This window comes from Dryobates pubescens, chromosome 15 (assembly GCF_014839835.1).
Source record: "Dryobates pubescens isolate bDryPub1 chromosome 15, bDryPub1.pri, whole genome shotgun sequence".
NCBI lineage: Eukaryota > Metazoa > Chordata > Aves > Piciformes > Picidae > Dryobates > Dryobates pubescens.
Window position 1 is genome coordinate 15,434,674 of NC_071626.1, and position 20,719 is coordinate 15,455,392.

General features: G+C 39.6%; 1 protein-coding gene across 6 annotated transcripts in view; it reads left to right on the plus strand.

The window, feature by feature from the left end:
- DGKI (diacylglycerol kinase iota) overlaps positions 1-20,719 on the plus strand; it is a 206,907-nt gene that overhangs the window by 138,725 nt on the left and 47,463 nt on the right. For all 6 annotated transcript variants that reach the window (XM_054168160.1, XM_054168161.1, XM_054168162.1 and 3 more), the window contains 6 exons: positions 7,166-7,245; positions 9,022-9,066; positions 13,841-13,910; positions 15,361-15,401; positions 16,151-16,278; positions 17,845-17,970. In XM_054168160.1, the coding sequence (XP_054024135.1) occupies positions 7,166-7,245; positions 9,022-9,066; positions 13,841-13,910; positions 15,361-15,401; positions 16,151-16,278; positions 17,845-17,970 (490 nt within the window). The remainder of the gene's footprint in view (positions 1-7,165; positions 7,246-9,021; positions 9,067-13,840; positions 13,911-15,360; positions 15,402-16,150; positions 16,279-17,844; positions 17,971-20,719) is intronic.

The following is a 20,719-nucleotide window of genomic DNA, read 5'->3' on the forward strand; positions in this document are numbered from 1 at the left end:
CAGGCTTTGACTGAATACCAGCAACTTAATTGCAGAATAATATACTTAATAGCTACTCCCTAGCCACAAAGATTAAAAACAAATCTACTTCCCCAACTATTTTGAAAATCAAACCAGAATTTCACAGAAATCTGGAAAGGAAAAATAAGTCAGTGAATAATGAGTTACTGCTGAAGGAAAAACAGTGAAGAGGCTATTATGGGTTTTGCCTGTTACATGTCTCCGTAATAGACTTTTGTAAACTTATTGTAACAATCTGAATCATTTTAAATAACAGTAAATACATTTCACTCCCCTTGTTTGCTTGAAATCCTGATTTGATTCTATGAGCTACTTCACCTAAAATTACACTTCCTGACATATAACAACTCATTATACAAACTGTTCCATGAAGATTAATCTTCACTCTGCTGGAGGTGGACACCTCATTTTGCAAGTCCCCTGAGCAATTAAAGCATGTCATTTTTCCCTCTGAAGGGCATGACTGTTCTTCACCCATTCTCTTGCTGTTGCTTTCTACTTTTCTTGTCACTGCAGCTGACATTTAACCAAGATGCTGTTTATGAATTGTCCCTTCCTTCCCTCCCCATGCTCATTCTTTTCTCCTTCATTTTTTATTCTGTCGGTGTCTCAATATTGTCTGTGGGATGATGGATGATGGTACAGAGGATGCTTAATGATTCTTTCAGTGAGGAGGGGGGAATGCTCCATGCACGACTTTAAGAAAGGACTGTATGTTGACATTTTAGTTATGTTGTAATATTCTTCACTGCAAATGTAGTCATCTTCTGTAATACCTTTCTATACATGCCCTGAGCACTTGTCACCCTAGTCACCAGCTTCACCACCTTGGGTCCAATATTACATTACATGGCCATAACAAAGACTATCGTAAATGAGTTGCATCAATGCTTCCAGATGGACAGTATTTAATTTTGTCTCTCTTGTATGCACATCTTCTGTGAACTCTTTTACTTCCTGTTAGTCCATGAAAATGGGATCCAAGGCAGCATTGTGGGGAACAATTATGGTGCGGTGTGGTTTTTTTAGTTTGTTTTTTTTTAATAACAACATATTTCAGTTTGATGCCCTGTTTCCCCCTCTCTAATGTTTCTTAAATTCCTGGTAATGGAGGTGTGTGCAAAAACTACTATTACTAAAGCAACCTAAAAATCAACAGCAAGCACACCAACTATAAACTTGTTACTGCTCAAGTGGTCTTTGACCCTTATTAGACTGTCCTGACAGCACTGTAGTAGATTTGCACCATGACAATGGAGTGGTGAAATAGCTCACCATCAGCAGTAACTGCACTCTTGGTTTTCATGTTTGTGGTGTGGGGTTTTGTTTGTTTGGTTTGTTTTAAATAGAACATCAGTTCTTACAGCCCTTAACCTGTGGCTTTGTATGCCCCACCCATGGAGAACAATCTTAGTTTACTCAATGTCTTATGATTTCCTGATCACTGCATTTCTTAGTTTATCATCTCTTGAGTTCCTTGAGTAACCTTGTGCAGCCATGTTTTGAGTTTATACGAGGTACAGTTAACTCTCTATGATCTGGGAAAGCAACAAAATGGGATAATGGCAAAGTATCGTGAAATTAAGCTTCAAAATCATCCTGAGGTGAAATAGGTCAGGGAGGCTGCTCTGTGAAATGGTATTTACCTGAACTAGGAAATGCACTCTCTGCAGTATATTACAGATGAGACTTCCTGATTCTGAACTGGAGTTGGATCAGATGAAAGCAGCTCAAATGTTTCTCCACCTGCAGCATAGTTAGGGAACAAAGTGGATAATCCATACACAGACAATTGTGACCTACTCTAGGTGCTCCTGGTCTGGAAGGGGGGTTGGACTAGATGATTTTTTGGGGTCCCTTCCAGCCCCTAACTGTACCCAACTGTAATAATGGCAGTATCAGAAATAGCTCTCAGCTTTGTAACAGCTCCGGGTCTCCCACATGGTCTTTTACAGAAACAGCTATTCCTTCTTGCTTCTTGGAAAAAAATGGCACAATAGGTTAAAAAACTATTTTGAAGAAAATTTAGTTCCATATGTATAACACTTGAACTCTTTGTTATCTAACAATCCTTCTCTGCAGTGTCCTTGCTTTGTGTGTGTGTGGGAAGTGGGAGGTGGTGTTAACAGTATGTGATATTAACCTAGAATTCTTATCTCTCTCTCTCTAACCAGATGTCTATAATGTGTGTCCTTGCCTTTGATTTCTGTGGGTTATCTGAGGGTTTGGGGGTCATCATAGGAGTTTTTATCAGGTATACAGAGGAAATACAGTCATTTGGGACGTGTACATGTACAGAGATGCTGTAGCTTCCTCATACCATGCTCTTACAATAGTTTGAGACACCTTGACCTGTGAAGTTCAGGGACATGGCAGGTGAAGTTAATTTGGAGACTATTCCATGTGATTTTGAGCAAGTAGCTAAATGAGAAAATAGCAACACTGAGGAGTTGGTACTTATGTCCAGAATATCCATAATGTAATGGGGAGGGGAGCAGCAAACTTGCTTGGTGGTATGATGAGGGAAACCTGAATTAGCAAATGGAATAAGAACTGGGGAGATTAGCCGCTGAAGGAAATGTGCTCATGTTGGAAAGCAACTTTGATCTGGGTGGATTTGTGTCAGATAGGTTGTATATCTAATAACACTCTCTTCTCTTCTGTAAAGGATGCACCAATGACTGTTTGTCAGAAGGCCTCTTGGGGGACACAGTGGCTTATCTATAAAACCCTGCATTAGACAGCATTACCTACAAACTGTCTAATAAATTTCACTCTGAAAATTAAAACCCACTGCCTTACTCTAACAACATTGTATGTGTTGTATAGACGTTTGCTAGTACATGCATTTCTCTGTCACAGTGACTTAAGATCTGAAACTGGAAGGGTTGCTCAAAATCATCCAACAAGATAGAATAGAATAGAACAGAATAGAATTAACCAGGTTGGAAAAGACCTTCAAGATCATCGAGTCCAACCTATCACCCAACACTATCTAATCAACTAAACCATGGCACCAAGCGCCCCATCTAGTCTCTTCCTAAACACCTTCAGTGATGGTGACTCCACCACCTCCCCAGGCAGCCCATTCCAATGGCTAATCATTCTTTCTGTGAAAAACTTCTTCCTAACATCCAGCCTAAACTTCCCCTGGTGCAGCTTGAGACTGTGTCCTCTTGTTCTGGTGCTGGTTGCCTGGAGAAGAGACCAACCCCCTGATTTGTATAGTAAGAAAATCCTTTTGTATAAACTCAGCTGTATTATAACATACAGGGAGTGCCAAACAATTTAAATGCCTGAACATTTTAGAGCTTATTTGGTCCTTCACATTTCTAATAACAGTGAAAATCCCTCAGGAAAATGATATTCTTATAACATTTTCAGTAGTGAGGATCCTTTATTTGTTACATTAAACATTTACAGCCTGATGCCTACTCTCCCCAGTCTGCTGAGGTATGTCAGACTCAGAATGAGCTTTCCTAGCATTCACATCCACCTTAATAATCTGTCTTGAGGCTGTTCTGTTTAAAATTTGAACAGGCTAATCATGGTGTTTAGATCACAAATGAAATCTTTTTATAACAATAAGTGGGAAGTTAATTGAATTTTGTTTTTCCTTCATGGTGCCATACATAGTATGTTCAGGCTTCTTCCATTTGTGCCCTTAATACTGTTACAGAGGTCTCTAGCTTTAGGTATTCAGCATAATGGACAATTAACAGGTAGAAGATTTATTACTCATTTAGAAAGTCTGCAGCTAATTTCACAAGGACTTGGGAAATAACTATTAATCTTGCAGTTGGGATATTAGGATAGCCATACCTATATAATCCTCTTTCTGCCGATACCTGATTTTGGTTAGTGTTGCTAGGACCAAAAACCTTCCACAGTACCGGTTCAGAACATATTGCAAATGTCTCCCTGTCTCATCTCCAGGGGTTTTTGCACTGCTGCTCATCAGTGCAACATTAGAGTATGTATCCACAGATCCCTGGACAAAGTCCTTTTCATCAATGAGAGAGCACAAAGAAAATGGAAGTCGGATGCAAGTGACCAGAAGAGCAGGTGCCATAGGAGAAAAATGTCTGGCACTTGAATGCTATGGCTTGGCTCACGGTCTGAGACCATCCTTTATTGTTGGCATATTCCCATGTGTGGATATATCCATATATGCACAGAAGCAGACACTGTGTGGGTGTATGGGAAAGTTACTCTGCAGAGCCTGTGCTCTTAATATAAGACTGTCTTCTTGTCTCTCATGTGCATATCTAGTAATCAGTGTCCCACAGCACTGTTCTGTACTGTCCTCATCCTCACCCACACAGAGCTATTCAGAAAAGGTAGCTGGATGAGCTTTATTTCTGGATGAAAGTGTCCACAATGATATTCAATATCATGCATGTTAACTTTGTCTTTAACTGATCTATCATAACTTAACTAATTTTGCCTTTATTGCACAACACTGCCCTATATTTAGAATAAACAAAAATCCCATAGTTTGCATCCAACATCAGTCCTTGAGGATTTGCTTTTGTTTCCAAATAGCAGCTATTGTGAAACACTGAAAACCTTGGCTGTGTGGTTTTATGATAAAAATGAAGGCTGCCAAATGGGTCTTGCAAGAAACCAACAGAACCCCCCCAACCAACCAATCAATCAAAAAATTAAGCAACCAAAAAAAAAATCCCAAACAAACTGCAACCAACAGGAAAAAAAAGGACACAAACAAAAAAACCCTATGAAAAAATCCCAAACATGGAAAAACTTTCCAATCCAATTTTAGCACTTACTGCAGTGTTATGCAGTAGTAGTTTAAAAGATGTTTTTCAATGAACATGAGCCATATGGAATGAGATCCACCTCACACACTTTATTCCTTAGCTAGCCATTGACCCCCAAAACACACTGTAGTTCATACTGATTTAAGATTTCCATGCAGCAAAAGCTGCACATTTCTTTTTAAGGTCAAAGTCATCCAATTCAACATTGGCTACCAAGAATAGATAGGATATAAATTAATTAAATCTTGGAATCACTACTTTCTCCTTTACTCATTAGAGGAGGCCCATAAATGTCAATGCTAAACTATCTATTGCACATTAGTGTTTTCAGACACTTCAGTGGATACCTTTAGAATATCAGATGTTCATAAAGTCCTCCTTCTCCAGGCTGTTGGAAATGTGCATAGTTAAGGATTTCAGTTCTGTGTTAGGTGTGTTGTGTATAGCTAGGTTAAGACTTTAGTCCCCATTAAGTGCATATATTCCTCCATAAAGGAATTCAATAGCAAAGAGAAAAGTCTGTGGTGATGACTTGTGAGAGGTGTATAGCTCCCTAGTGCTCTGTAGCTATTGGAGGTGTAGTTGTATCTTCTGCAATTCACTTTTTAGTGTTATAGCTGCATTTAACAACCACTTCCTTCTCAAAGGCCTGTGGAGGGCTCTGCTGAGTTGAAACTGGATAACCATTAAGTACACTCTGCAAAGACCTTGAAGGTCTTGTGTCAGAGAAGGTAAATCAATAACAAACACTAGGCAAAGGAAATCAGTCTGCACCCCAGAGCACTAGCAAACCTCACAACCCACCCTCCTTCCACTCACTTGTGTTTCAGGCTCTGTTTTGTAGTAAAAAACCCAGAAGTTCACAATGAACATTGTTCCCTTTTGGCCTTTCTGAAAATGTGTGGCTGGATCAGCATCGCTGTCAGATGTCAGTGTTGCTTCAGGACAAATATCAGCTCTTCTCTTCCTATCTTTCTGCCTATTCATTCTTTATGTTCGTGTTTCTCTCTCCAGTTTTTTTCCCTTAGTTCTGGTTTTCCTGGGTTCATAGCTGTTGTGCTGTTCCCTGCTTTCTAAACACGATGCTGGCAGTGTTGGTGATGTCCCTAGAGTGCTGTGCTTGTGTCTGAGGCTCATAATGACTGGCAATAGTGCTCCCCACCACTCCTTCCTGAAATCACTGTGCATCTCTTTGTGCCTCTGGCCTCCGTGGTCTACAGAAATATGAGACATGTTCCCCACTATCTTTTTGTGCTGTCATGGTCTCTTATCAGAATAAAGAGCTTCTTGGTAAATAAATATCTTTCCCTCTTACTCAACTTCTTTTGAAAAGTTGTTTGTTTGTCCCCCACCACGTTTATCCCAAAACTGTTCATGACTTCTACTTCTTGTTATCCAGTTTCTAAAGCTGTTAGTTGATACTCTGCTTTCTTTTTGGAATGTCATACAAGGATTTAAGTCAATCATTTTTCTGTTACTTCCCTAATTTTTTTTTTTGATGTTGTTTGATTAAAGAAAAAAAAAAGGGAGGGGAAAAAAAGGAACATTCAGTGATTCAGTTTTAGAAAATCAGGTAATCAAGAGTTTTCACTTGTTTTCTTTTGATTTAATGACATCTTAGGTAACTCTCTTAGTACCTTCTTGTGGACTCAGGTACACCTTTTTCTCTTTTGTTCTTTTTCTGGGTGTCTTCTGTGTCTTTTTGCCTGCAAGAACAGAATGGATATGAAAACCCAAATCCTCTGTTGTTACAAATGCTGCCCTCAGCTGAGGGGAATTATTTATTGTATTTTTACAGGTTCTCTTTTTTTTCCTCCTGAGAAAATATGGAGATGTGTCAATTTTGTGAGTAGATGGAATAACGTCTGGTGTGATTTCAAAGAAGCCTTATATCAAAATAATGTGGTGCTGGATAGTTTTCTCTGAAATCAAGCTATAACTTGCATTGCTTTAAATCATTTTGGTAGACTTTTAAGAGTTCTGAAAATGAAAAATCATTGTCTTGTTTCAATGTATAAGAGCACCTCCCTAAACTCTTGTGCTGGGCAATGTTCCTTTCTTTGACATTAACAATTGATGTTGACAGCAGACAATGAAGTACACAATTTAACTGTATTTGGTTTCGCTTCATTGGTACTAGAGCCAGTTGAAAACCAAAATCTTTGATAGATATAAGTGGGTGAAACTAATGAAGAGTAATGTGTTCCTGCTTTTAATTACTCAAGATTTAGATCCTATTAGCTGTTGTGAGAACACAAAAAAACCCAAACACCAAACCACCCCAAAACCAAAGTGTGCTGCAAATGTTGTAAAGTTCAAGAGACTTCAATAAAAGTGGTTTTCCTTTGTTTTTTAATTTCCAGCCATTCCCCTAGGAATTATAGTTGTACGAGGAGATTGCGACTTGGAGACCTGTCGTATGTACATTGACCGGCTACAAGAGGTAAGGTTTTTCTGAGTTCAGGTATCATTTGCTCATCTGTATTACCAGTTATGAGTGCAGAGGTCTAATAGTTGCAGCAACCAAATATTAAGAGTATTGCAATGTGCCTACCACTCAAAGCAAAACTTTGCAGTTATGATAATAAAAGCAGGAGTAGCACTGAAATGTATTTTCTAAACGAGAATTCATATGGACTCCTTTTAAATGACAATGTAATTGATGTGGATGGGTGCATTTACTTCTCTTGGAATTGGAAGGAAATACAAGGTCATTCCATGTATCTTGCTGAAATGACAAATTATTGATTGGAGTGTGTATTATATAGGGATAAGCCTTGTGGTATTCAAGGAAGTCTAATTATGCAAACACCATTCTCTAATACTGTCATGGAGTAATCTGAGGAACCAGCAAACAAATACACAGGAATGTATGCTCATGCAGCTAATAATAACATTGCTCTTATTGTGTTGAACATCTTGCCTCACAAGGGTTTATTCGTCAATATAGTCTAAGAATGGAGACTCCAAGTGTTCCATTACCTGAAAATTTTGTTTGTATGACTTTAGTGATAAAAATTAATGGATTTTCATTTATATATTTGTTTTTCTTTGTAGTCTTTTACTGATAACCTTTGATAACATTATTAAGTGTAAAAGCATTCCACAGGTTCCTGAACAGGTGTTCCAATTCACATAGAAGCTAGGAACTTCATCCCTCCTATTGAACTGTTCGGGAGCTACTGAATTCCCTGTAGCTTTGAAGCTCTGAACTTGTAGCCTGAATATCTGCCTTAGTATTTCACTGCAGGCTTTGACTTTTTTCATTTCAGCCAGGATTCCCTTAATTAAATGTATTTCTGAGCATTTAGACCTGAGGTATGGCTATTATTGTCAAACATAAACCCATATTTCAAGGTGATGCATATCTTAAGTATCCAATGATGGAAAATTACAATGAAATAATCGTGGTGTTCTCAGCAGATTACAAATGTGATCTCATATTGAGCTCAGGCAACTTAATGGTCACTATTGGTTGGCAAATAGTTGAACAGTCCTGAAGGCCACCCAGCTAAATGTTCTAGCTGAACTACCTGTAGTGGTTGTGGAGGAACTCTGTTTTCAAATATTTTGCAGGGCTTGTGCTACTTTCCTTTGTGTGCTTTATTTGTCTCAGACCCATTTGTTAGGAAAAGAGGTGCCAAGGTTTTCTCTAGTCTGCCAACTTGCGTGCCAACTGAGGGTGTAGGCCAGGCTTCTTAGTAGTCTATGTCATAAGCTAAAACTATCCATCAAACTCTCTATAAGAATCAGTTCCAGAACCCTGCTAAGTACCTGCGTTGTTCTGATATGATAGCCCTGATATGAGGACTGGCAGTGGTTTTCTTTAGTGAATTAATTACTCAGAAAAAAGTAATTAATCTCTGGAAAAAAGATTTCCAGACTGTAGAATCTTTTCTTTCACTGTGTTGCAGATATTCTAACTTTGGATAACTTTCATAGAACAAATAGGTTTGTGACATGGTAAAGAGCTACCAAGAATCTCTAAGGGTTTTTTTTAAACATTTTTTTCACTAACTGTGTGCAAATCTAAACTTTAAGGGACCTTTTCATGACTATTCTGTGGTATGTGCTTTGTATTTTTAAAACCATTGAGAAATACTTGCAAATTTCTGTTTGCCCAACTATTTCAGATAGTAGAACTGCCAACAGCTCGTTTCCTTGTTTGTTGGTTTGTTTTTTCTTTCTGTAATTGCTGTGTCTTTCATCTTCTTCCTAGGACCTACAGTCTGTACCTCCTACTACACAAAGAGTTCATTACCAGGTAAGATAAGCTTTCCTTTCAGTATCAGAACAAAAGGAGGCTTAACAATGTGAACTGAAATCTCTGCATTTAGATGAATTTCTGATTATCTTTCACCCTCACATATTGGAGGTTTGTTCTGCCTCCCCCTCAGACAGTCCTTATCCTTGCAGACCTTAATGGAATCAGCTTTAGAATTAGCACAGCATGATGATGCAATGATATTGCAATATCAATGTTATGCATATTGAAGTGAATGAGAGAATGTGTCCTGTAGGAAAATTACAGAAGTAAAGTTGTTTCTTTGTCTAAGAAACAGATCATGTTATATTGGATAGCTGTCATAGTAAAATCTATCACTGAGAAAGAGATGTGCTAGCAGGCCTAACCTCTTAATAATTTTGTGCACCATGGACACCTACTGTGGTAGGTTGAGAGAGGGCTTAGCTCTCTCTCCTCCACAGAGTAAGAAACCACAGCTAACTCAGTCGAAGAGCAAAAGCTATATATTTACAAGCATATATGGAAAGCAGGTTATATATAACACAATATATACAGATATTTACAATATATACACAGAAATACACAGCAAAGACAAATAACACAACAAAAATCCCTCCCCGAGGGAGGGATCCCCTCCTTGGAACCCCCTCTCTCCCCCCCTACCTCCCTTTTTCCCCAAAAAGGGGTTAGAGAGAGAGAAAGGCAAGTTACGAAGGAAAAGAGTTGTCAGTAAGCTTCAAAAGCCCATGCAGGATTAGTGTTAGCTTATCTGAAGGCCAACTCCAGCAGTTCGCAGAAGAAGCAGGCAGGGAGAACAGGCTGAAACCTCCAACTCCCCCAACTCCCAAACCGAACTGAACTGAGGAAAAAAAAATTTCCAACTGCTTCACAATCTAAAGTTGAATTTTTGTTTATCAACCAATGAAATTCGTTTAGAATATCAGAATGTTTTGGTTCTAGTACCGAAAACATTAGCCAGTGTGTTCCAGCAGTGTTTGTTCTTAAAGGCACAGCCTCAAACGACCACACCTACCTTCAGTTTGACGTAACCTTCAGAGTAGTTTTTCAGTCTATCCTAGGCACGCTTGCATCTTGTACATGTGACAAACAGGTTCTAGTTTTAGATGGTGTAGTGTGTATGTTTAACCCATATCTGGGGCTAACCTATAGCAGTTGGTCTGTCCCCTGATGATCCCACCATAACAGAGAAGGGAAATCAGGAAAAGGAGAGAAAACCCATGAGCTGAGGTGAAAATAGATATAATGAAGCAGCCAAACGTATACTTTATACTGGCATTAGTAGTAAAAATCATACTCAGCCCAGCAAATGTACAAAGGATCCCACTAAACAGGAAAAGCAATCCTCAAGAAAGGGAGATTGAAGAGGAGCAGAGTCAGGAGGAGCCTGAGCAAAACACTCCCCATCCTCCACAAACTTTTCTTCCCCTTTATACTGAGGATGCTGTTTATGGTCTGGGATACACCTGTGAGCCAGCTGGGGACAGCTGCCCAGGCTGACTCAAAACTGCTAGTGGTCTGCAGACCATGGCTGGCCTCTCATTCTGTCCCAGAAAAATGAGGCCAGGTGGCTCATTTTACAATTTATACAATTAGGAGTATTGTTCATGGATGCATATTTCTCTCAGCAAACTATTGCACAACAGAGTGCTTAAACTGGGAGTAAACTAACTCAGGGTAACTCTATTGACTCCTGAGCTGATCTGACATTCACACAGAGACTAGGATCACAAGAGAAGCTTTTACAGCATTGATAGCCTTTTCCTAGATATAATAATGTAAGTAATGTTGGGATCAGCAGGAATGAGTTCACTGAGAAAGTGGACAGAGATTCACAACCCGTAGCAACTCACTGCATTGAAACGGCAAATAATTCATTGGGACTTAATGATCATCTGGGTGATACAGAATTCTGGTTTGGCAAGAATGCCTGTAAATGTGCTTAATGCAGGAAGACTCTATGAGAAAATGCAATTTGGCATGTTTTCCTGGAGTTGCCTTCTTCATGCCAGTTCATGATTTGTTTCTGCATTTCCCTGTCCAATTTGAACCTCATATTTTTGACATTTGTTGTCAATCATTGCCCTGGAACTGAGTTTTAGAGCAGTGTTAGTGTCTAGTGAATTGGGTAACAGAACAGCATGTATTATTCTGTTCTACTCATTACAAATTAACCCAAGTGGCTGCTGACTGCTCCATGCCTAGGAAACTGCCTGAGGCAAAATAACTAAATCTGCATGTATGCGGAGGTCCAAAAGGGAGTATGGAATGTCAGAAATCAACCCCATACTGCTTTAACCTCTGCAGTTCTAGCAGCATGTAAATTAATTGCCTAGCCATCTTCTCTCATGCATATCAGTGTGAAATCCCTAACATTCTCTCAATTATTTATGATGCTACATTTGAATGCCTGCCACTCCCCCTCTGTGTTTTGTCTTTAGTACTTGCTTTTCCTGGATTCCTCAGTGGTTTATTCTCACTAAGTCATTTCTACAAACTGTCTTGTTGGGTTCATTTGAGAGTTGTTCCATGTTTGTTAGTATTCCTCTACATATTACAGAAAAGGAAAAAAAAAGGCAGATAAAGGACATGAATAAGGTGCTTGAGTTGATGAAACTGTCTTCCTACCTCACTAATAAGATGCCATGGGTACTTTTAGGTCTTATAAATATAGTTTTCTTGTGTGATTCCTCTGCAGCTCAAAACACAGAGAGTCAGCAGAAACATTAGCAAGCCCAGGTGCAAATGAGAAATGATACCTGAGTTGTTCCTCACTCTGTTTTGTTTCTCTTTTGAGTTTAATACTCATAAAATACAATTTTCAAAGACCTGAGACTTCCCAAGCTAGTTCTGTATTTGAACTGTAGTGAAGTCTTTGAAGGAGCATATCACACCATATATTGTGACCTGAATTTACATTTATCAGCATTATCCCTCTCTTCATTTACCCATATTGGATATTTGGTTCCCATGTGCATTTCTCTTTCTGGGATGTTGTGCTGTTGGTGGTCTTCAGTGCAGAGAGGTGGGAGACAAAAACTTGTATATGAGAGCAAGGTTTATGGAATCAAGTAAAGTCTGTAATTCTAAATATGAGAGAGAATTAGGGCTAGTTCATTTTCATCAGGTTGGCTATAGATGCAGATATTGTGCATCAGAAGATAAGTATGTTGGTTTGGTTTGGTTTTGTTGTACTCAAACAAAGTCTGTAAGTTGCTGCAGTAACATTTCAGATGAGATCTGTTGCTAGAATTGTAGTCAAACTTTGGGGCACTGTGGAGACAACAGATGAGCTGCCTGGAGCCATCTTTGCTTTTCTGTCCTGCACAACCAGAAAGGAAAGGCAATAATAAATGATTTCAGTCAGAAGCTAATAAGATGAATCCTACAAAAGCTGTCATGATACCAAATGTAATTAATAACATTTTGTAGCAGCATCATGCCAAGCACTGATACACATTCATCTGGCTGAGAAATGAATGTCCATCAAAATGCAAAATTCTAATCATCATCAGAGCTGCTTGAAAAATAACATACAGTGCATGCAAGCTCCCTAGAATCATAGAATGCGCTGGGCTGCAAGGGATCTTTAGACGTTACCTAGTCCAACCCCCCCTGCAGTAAGCAGGGACATCTTAAGCTAGATCACCCTGATGACCAGGAAGCTGGAGAAGCTAAGGACTTGTGTATATCTGAAAAACATCAACATGACCTCAGTTTTTCCTAGGTGGCTGGTAAAGTGTCAGATACCTTTATGTAAATTGATGATCAATGTCTGCCTTTTAACATATGAGGGCATTGTTTGATCTGCAATCAGTTTGAAAATGGTTCTACTCATTCAGATGGAAATGACAAATTCCTGCAGCATTTTCTGAGATGTTCCCCAGGCTGAAGAAAGGAACTGCTTCTTCCCTGTAGTCTTATTGTAATGTTAGGTGGACCAGAGAGCTAAATTGATGAAACACTCATTTTTCTGTTATGTTTTTTTGTTTTGTTTTGTTTTTATTTTTCCCCATAACTTTTTCTCATACATGGCTACCCAGATAAGAAATACATATTTTTTTTTTTTGCAAATCTGACATATTTCTGACAGTAAAATAAATTGCTGAGAAATTGCTATAACTTTTAGGGCTTTTTTAATGGTTTAAACATGAGGGAGTGAAAACAGAGGAAAATATATAGGAAACTGTGAATCTCTGAGAGTTTGTGCAAACGTTCCAGATATGTACATTTTTATTTTCTGCTGTTCTTTCTGCACTTCTTTTCTTGTATACAAAACACCCTTGCTTTCCTCCTTCAAACCATGCACAGAGTGTCAGCCATCTGAGGCAATGGTGGGCTTTGTGCCACTTGGAGTCTCTCACTTCATGCTCTTTTAAAAGGTTTACAGTAGCTGAGACTGGAGTGGTGGAGTTTGGTGTTATGCTATGGTTTAAGCATTCATAACATTGCAGTCAAACCCCAGTGTCAATGAGGAGCAAAACCAGTGGGTTTGAGCTATGTAGGTTTTGCACATCGTACCACGTCAGTAGAGAACAATGAAAGAGGCAGAGACTAGAGAATAGTACTTTTTAGAGGAAAAAGGTGGGGGGTTTTGTTCTTTTTGTTTGTTTGTTTTGTGGGTTTGTTTGTTTTTTGTTTCTTTGGGTTTTTTGGGGGGAGTAGTTGGTTTTGTTTGTTGGTTTTTGTTCATTTCTTTTTGGGGAGGGAGGAGGGGAGAATGGGGGATGGTGTGTTTTGTTTTGGTTTTAATGTCAATTCCCTCCCTATCCAGGACCAAGAAAGCTCTTTCCCCAGAGTTCTTTCTGTTCAGAGGCTATCTCCCAGATGGTGCTTCCTAGATGGTAAGTGCATCTCCCATCCCTTGCTCCTAACACACTGCTCGCCTCTGGTATGGATGGTGAAGGATAATGTATCTGAAAGTATACAAGTGTAATTGCTCCTTATTATACTGAGCAGATAAAAAAGGAGCTGGGTGCCCCCCCTTTCCCTCTGAAAAATTAAATGGGCCCTTCAAAATGTCTGCTGTAGCAGGAGTCTCCAGGAGTCATATTATTCTAAGGATGGTTAGAAGTTTGGTTCCTGTGATGTGATGAGCAGCACCTATTTCATGGCAGTGCCTTGACTCAAGAGTACAGCTGCTTGTGTCAATGTGCTGATACTGGTAATGCAATGTTCTTTGCTCTGGTTTCTTTTTAAGTACTGTAGTGTTTCCATACTAAGGTGTTTAGGTGATAGGAATATGCCTCCCTTTCCTGGTAAGACCACTTCATGTGAAGAGAAGCATTTGTGTTTGACCCAGACTTTGCCAAACCTGATGGCTTTTCCAGGCTTTAGAGCAGACTCCAGAGCAGTGGAATTAGCAGGTAAAAGAGATGGCACCTGCTTTTGCAAAAGCTTCAACATGAGGGGACTGAAATGTTTATCATTCTAAAGAAAACCGGTTTCTCTTTGGCAATTTCTAATCTTGTTTCTCACAAGGGAAATTGATAAAAGAACATAATGAGAATCTTTTTGGGGTTTAGAGAAAGATAGGTGGATAGATGTATTCAGTTTTTGTCCTTAGGGACTTGATATTCCTTTGCAGTGCCAAAACATATCATGCTACATCACTGTGCTCTTATGTCAAAACTCCAGAATGAACGACTCTGATTTCACTGGGCAAAATAAATTCAAGCCAGAAACAAAAGTATTGTGTGTGATAAAGCACACTGTAAGTGCTAAAATACTTCTGGGTTTAATAACATGAATTATTTGCCAGCGACAAAATTCATATCAGGTGCTTTATTATCTCCTCTGTTTTCATGAGTAGCATAAATTTTCTTTGAGCATATTTGGAATTCAGGGTGGATACCTGTGGTTACAGGTTTGATTTACAACGAGCTCTCAAGCATGTTATTGTTCTCCAGGTTCAAAATTTGAATTAAATCCTACTAGACCCTTCACTTTCGTTATATGCTTGCTATACTTTCATCAGAACTCTGCAGCTTTTTCTGTCACATTTTAATGTAATAAACTCTTCTTAGAACCCTGAAATCCATTTTACTTTTTAACTTAAAAAAAATTAAATATATTTACTTAATGATTTCAGTGAATATTGGTTCATTAGGTCTTGCCTTTAAATTCACCACTTAATGGGATAGGAATATGGACATCATGAACAAAACGGATGTTCACTGTGACTTCACAGAGGTGGTCTTATGCGGTAGTATGTTACCTCAGTCCAACTTGCCCGTGCAGCTCTGCTCAGACCATTTTCTTCACTGTGGCTCTGTTTTTCTTTCTGTCTTGCAGCAACTTCTGCTGACCGTTTTTACCGCATTGACAGATCTCAGGTAAATCTTTATTCAGTTACTGTTTCTATTGATTTTTTTTTATTGTTATTTTTAAAGCTATGTCAAATGCAGCTTAAAATGAATTATCTGCAGTTCCTCCTGTGTAATCTAAAATGTTATTAATGTCCCATGAAAAGTAGAGAGCAGAGCCTCTGGGCCATTTTTAGTTGATGCAATTCCCATTGTTTCACTGAAGATTTATTTCTGCTGACCATCTGCCTTTCTGTTTACTACCAATCTGATGTACAGTTCAGAATTTTCTGCATTTGTCATTCTTATCAGGGCCAACTAAGGGCATCTCTGTGGCACCAGAGTATTTCAGTTTAACTTTTCTCTAATGCATTTAGTCAGCAGAAGTCTTGATCCCATGTGAGACATGGAATAGCAATGAAAGTTTCTGTTAGCTATTATTGAAGGGTAGACCTTAGGTGTTGGTACTCATTTTGAAATGCAGACCTTGTCTTTTTGGGCAAATCTCCATTTTTCAGTCACTGAGTAACAGCCTTTTAAGCGTTACTGTGAGTGTGAAGCTTGCTGGTTGGGAATCTGGTATGGCTTGAAATCAATGAAGTATTTATTGATGACTTCAGTGGCATTGGTTTTAATGTGTGTTTATGTTCATACTTAAATATACTCAAGAATGCTCTTCAGAGACCTTGATGTGCATCCAGTTTTTCTATAGCCAGCTGTGTGCTGAGAGACCAGCAATGCTTCAGGTTCATTGTTTGTTCCTTGTATCATGCCAACAGGAACATTTGCACTTTGTGACAGAAATTTCGCAGGACGAGATTTTTATTCTGGACCCAGAGCTGGTAATGTCACAGCAGGTGGGGACACCACCAGGAATGCCTGATCTGGTAGTGGAGCAGGCCTCTGGGTGAGTCATGCTTGGATCTGGATTTCAGCAGCTGTATTAGAGCTGAGCATCTCTTTTCTGGTCACTGAGCATCTCTTTTCTGGTCCCCTTTTCTGAAGGACTGGGAGATGTGGAAGATCAGCTCTTAGGTGGGGAGCTGGGGACATGTCAAAGAAGAATATAGAATTTTCCTTTATTATAAACTATATGGCAATATTAATAAAAATATTAATAACCTTTATTAATATGAAAATTGCCAAAATGTATCAAAAGGTTTGATGAACAGTTAGAATACATTTACAAAGGGAATGTACAGTATTTGGGCAGCTGTACCAATGTAACTATTTTATGCAAACTGGGAGAATACCCCAGGAGTAAAATGGCGCTCGACCACAGTGGGGGGGACACTCAACAAGAACAGTTATGCCAAAGAGGCAGTTAATTAATTACTCATAACTGGTTGTACCCAGTCAGGGAGTGCTGCTGCTGTGTATTAGAGGCTTTGGGGTGCTCATGCACCAGGCACAACAGGTTGCTGGCAGGAATGTCATGCGGTCTTCTATGGCTGGTCTGGCTTCAGCAGACGGTGGGCTGTTAATGATGCTATTGTGATGGGTGCTTGCTTTGTCCTGGATAAATTGAGGCATGGCAAAATCCTGGTCACAAGGGGAAGCAGGCTTGGCTCTGACTCCTAAGCTTGTGGCTTCTCTTTAGTTTGTGGTCTGTATGCTTCTGGCTTTATCCCAGGTGCTGGAGGGTATGCAACTTGAGGCAGTTTCAGCCAGACAAGGTCCAAGTGGGTTCAAGCATGCAAGGCTTCAGTAAGGCTGAGCAATGCTAAGTAACGCTTGAGCAAGGCAAAAGCAAGGCACAGACAACTAGAAATCAGCCTGTATATAAATCTTGCCCAAGAGTGATTGGACCAATAGGACATGAAACCAGCACATAGTTACCCAATGGGAAGGGGTTCTGCCAGGCTGTGGCTGGAACACATACCCTTAATATAGATACAGGGTTGTTTACCAGACACGCATGATCCTGTCCCCTTTGCTCCTTTTCCCGCATTACCCTGGCTTTCTGCAGGAAGGTTGAGGACCATGAATTGGACCATGTCTAGACACCTTAGTGTCTGTCTGGGTTTATGCTGGGGATGTTTGGCCCTACCATGACAGGAAAGGATCAGATGCAGCCATGGTAGTTACAGGAAGACAGTAGAATAACACCTACTCCATTAAGTGTCCTGAAGCACACAGTAGGACTAATAGACTTCAACATCTTTCAACCTCTTCATATGCCTTGACTGTATCTGCCCTATCATAAATTTGTATTGGCGGAGTTACAAACACTTCTCTGCATGGCCCTTTGTACCTATAAATCTCCTGATGTATCTCCTCATCCTCTGGGCAAACCAGAAATGCTCTTATTCATCTTTAGCAACAGTCTCAGACTCACAATGAATTAATCTATTTTAGCTTGCTATGAGCTGAAAAAAATCTGGCAGCCAGTAAGCATAAGACTGCTTCAACATGGAGCATGTGAGGTGATTTCTGAGGAGTAATGCCTTTCTCTTTCTTCCTCTCTCCTTAGAATATCAGATCGGTGGAATCCTGCAGTTCGGAAGAGGATGCTGAGTGACAGTGGCCTTGGCAAGATTTCCCCACACTACGAGGTACCTGACAAACAAAAGGACGCCAACCAGACACATATGCTGCAGTAAGAGCCCTCTGCATTTCTCTGCTTGATGATGCCTTGTCACCGTCACCACAGACAACGCCTAGTGGCTCCTTTAAGCTTAATGAGTTGTGCTGATGTGCTGAAATTCACAGAAGTTGTTTTGCTGCCCTTTTTTGTTTGCTCTTCCCGTCTGTTTCTCCCACTTTCTCCACTATGTTATGTTCTTGCCTTTTTTGATTGTTTGTTTTCCCTCTGTGTCACTTTGCATTCATAAAACATCTAGCTCCAGGTTTTCAGAAGTACTTCCAGCTAAGGGAACCATTGCAGAAACTGGTTATGAGCACTGGTTATGAGAAAGAGTGAAGCACTCACCCTTAAGGTAGCTCTGATGCAATGGCAGAACATTGAGTGGGACAATTGCTCCTGTACTTGGGATTCTTATGGGTCTTTAAGAGTCATTGGTGTTCAGTGTTTTACACTAAGTCCCAAATACTGTACGGCACTCTCAGCTCCACGTGCAGTATCTTATAGCCTGTCACTAGGGAAAGTGATGGAGGACTTGCTGTGAAAGTGTCATCACTTGGCCCACTGGGGCTGTTTTCTCACTGGCTATTTTTGATTGAGTGTGGCTGTTAAGAGCAGATTAGACCACAGCTGGCCATAGTATGGCTGTAGACTCTTGTCTGTGGCATTGCTGCATAAATATGTGTGTGTGTACAAACATAATTATATATATGTATATATATATGTGTGTGTGTGTGTGTGTGTATGTATATATAAAACCTCTGTAAGATGAAATATTTATTTTTGAGGTGAGGAGTGTAGCTAAAAGGGCAAAGTATGCAAATAGAGAGATCCTTTAAATTCCTTAAAGCAGTGTGAATAGAGAAGAGAATGTGTGATCAAAAAATAGTTACGATGTTTGGTGTTGCATTTGATCACAAGCTGTTGGGGTAAAGAGTAATGTAATGGCTTTGAGGCAGGGGTCTTTCTGAAAGAAAATGATTCATATGTTGTTAGAATCATAAAATGGTAGGGGTTGCAAGGGTTATCTGAAGATCATCAAGTCCAACCCTTGCAAAAGCAGAATCACCTAAGGCAGGTCACACAGGAATGTTTCCAGGCAGGTCTTGAAAGTCTCTAGAGAAGGAGACTCCACCACCTCTCTGGGCAGCCTGTTACAGTGTTCTGTCACCCTTACAGTGTATGATTTTTTCCTCACATTGAGGAGGAACTTCCTGTGTTCTAGTCTGTATCCATTGCCCCTTGTCCTGTCACAGGACACCATTGTAAAGAGACTAGTACCTTCTTGACACCCACCCTTTAGATATTTATAAACGTTAATATGACCTTCTTTCAATCTTCTCTTTTCCAGATTAAACAGCCCCAGGTCTGTCAGCCTTTCCTCATAAGATAAAAGTTCCAGTCCCTTAATAATCATCCTTGTAGCCTTGGACACTCTCTAGTATATCTCTATCCCTCTTGAAGTGGGGAGCCCAGAACTGGACACAACATTCCATAATACTTTTATTTCTAATTAAGTGAGCTTTGTATTAGTTAATTTTCAGGTGTTTTTTGACTGATTGTATTTCATGTTTTGCCCCCTTTCTTATGGCTCTTTAATGTCTCACCCATCTGTGGAGTGGATAGGACATGAAACAGCATCTTGATGCAGTAACCAGGAGCTGGAACATATTGTAGCTCAACAAGAACATCAAATTAGTATGATTGGTGCATACGAGAACACAATGGGAAGACAATTACTTGGACTACTGGTGCTTGATCTTGAAAAAAGCTTAGTGTTCTGGAATGACTGCACTGAAATATGTGATTTGACTCCTTCTTTCAACATGAATGGGTACATTATCCTAATTTATCCTATGATCAAAAGGTGCAGTGAGACGGGATGACTGCTCTCTCGTAGCTTGCTCTGAGCATTCACTGCTGGCCACATATTTCTCTTCCTAGTTAGGTGTTTGCCATCTGGTTATGTGATGAGAGCTGGAAAATTAAATAAAATAAAACCCCACAACAGCACACAAGAATGAAAAGATGACTATACTTTGGTAGAGGTTAAATCTGCACCTTTTAATTGAAGTAATTGATTTCCCCATTGTTTAGGGTAGTAACAACCACTCTTCTAACATCTGTCCAGTTGTAATGGTGATGTGTGATGTGCTTCCAAAGCTACTAGAGGCATTGTCTGAATCAAGTGCATTGCTCGTGAAGGTTGGGTGAAGGTTAGCCAGAATGCCATCTGGTTGTGTCAGAGAGAGAAAGAAAAAGCTCCTGTAGAAGCTGGAAGGTGGATGCAGCCCTTTACACTAAATGTACATTCATTAGCTCATAATACCACCCAGGCATTGCTTTATGAGACAATGATAACCTAGTTCCTGAGAGGGAAGAAGAAAAAGGCTGAATGCCAGGTGTTTTAACTCAACCACAAGAATCATATTATTGCCCAGGAAATTAGTGTGACAACAGAGATATTTCGAGGTGGCTTGAGGTGGGTTATTGTGTTTGTTTTGTTGTTTTCTTAAAGAGACATCTTTGTATAGTATAAGGTAAGAAGAGCATCAGAGATGCAAGTTTGCATTTAGAAAGGAGAAGGCATGCTTATGTACTGAACATTAAGAAAATATTAATAGGTCATAGAATCACAGAATGTTAGGGGTTGGAAGGGACCTCAAAAGATTGTCTAGTCCAACTGCCCTGCCAGATCAGGATCACCTAGGTCACTGTTAGGATTTGAACATGTTGGTAATAGTGAACTTTTAAAATTTCAAGG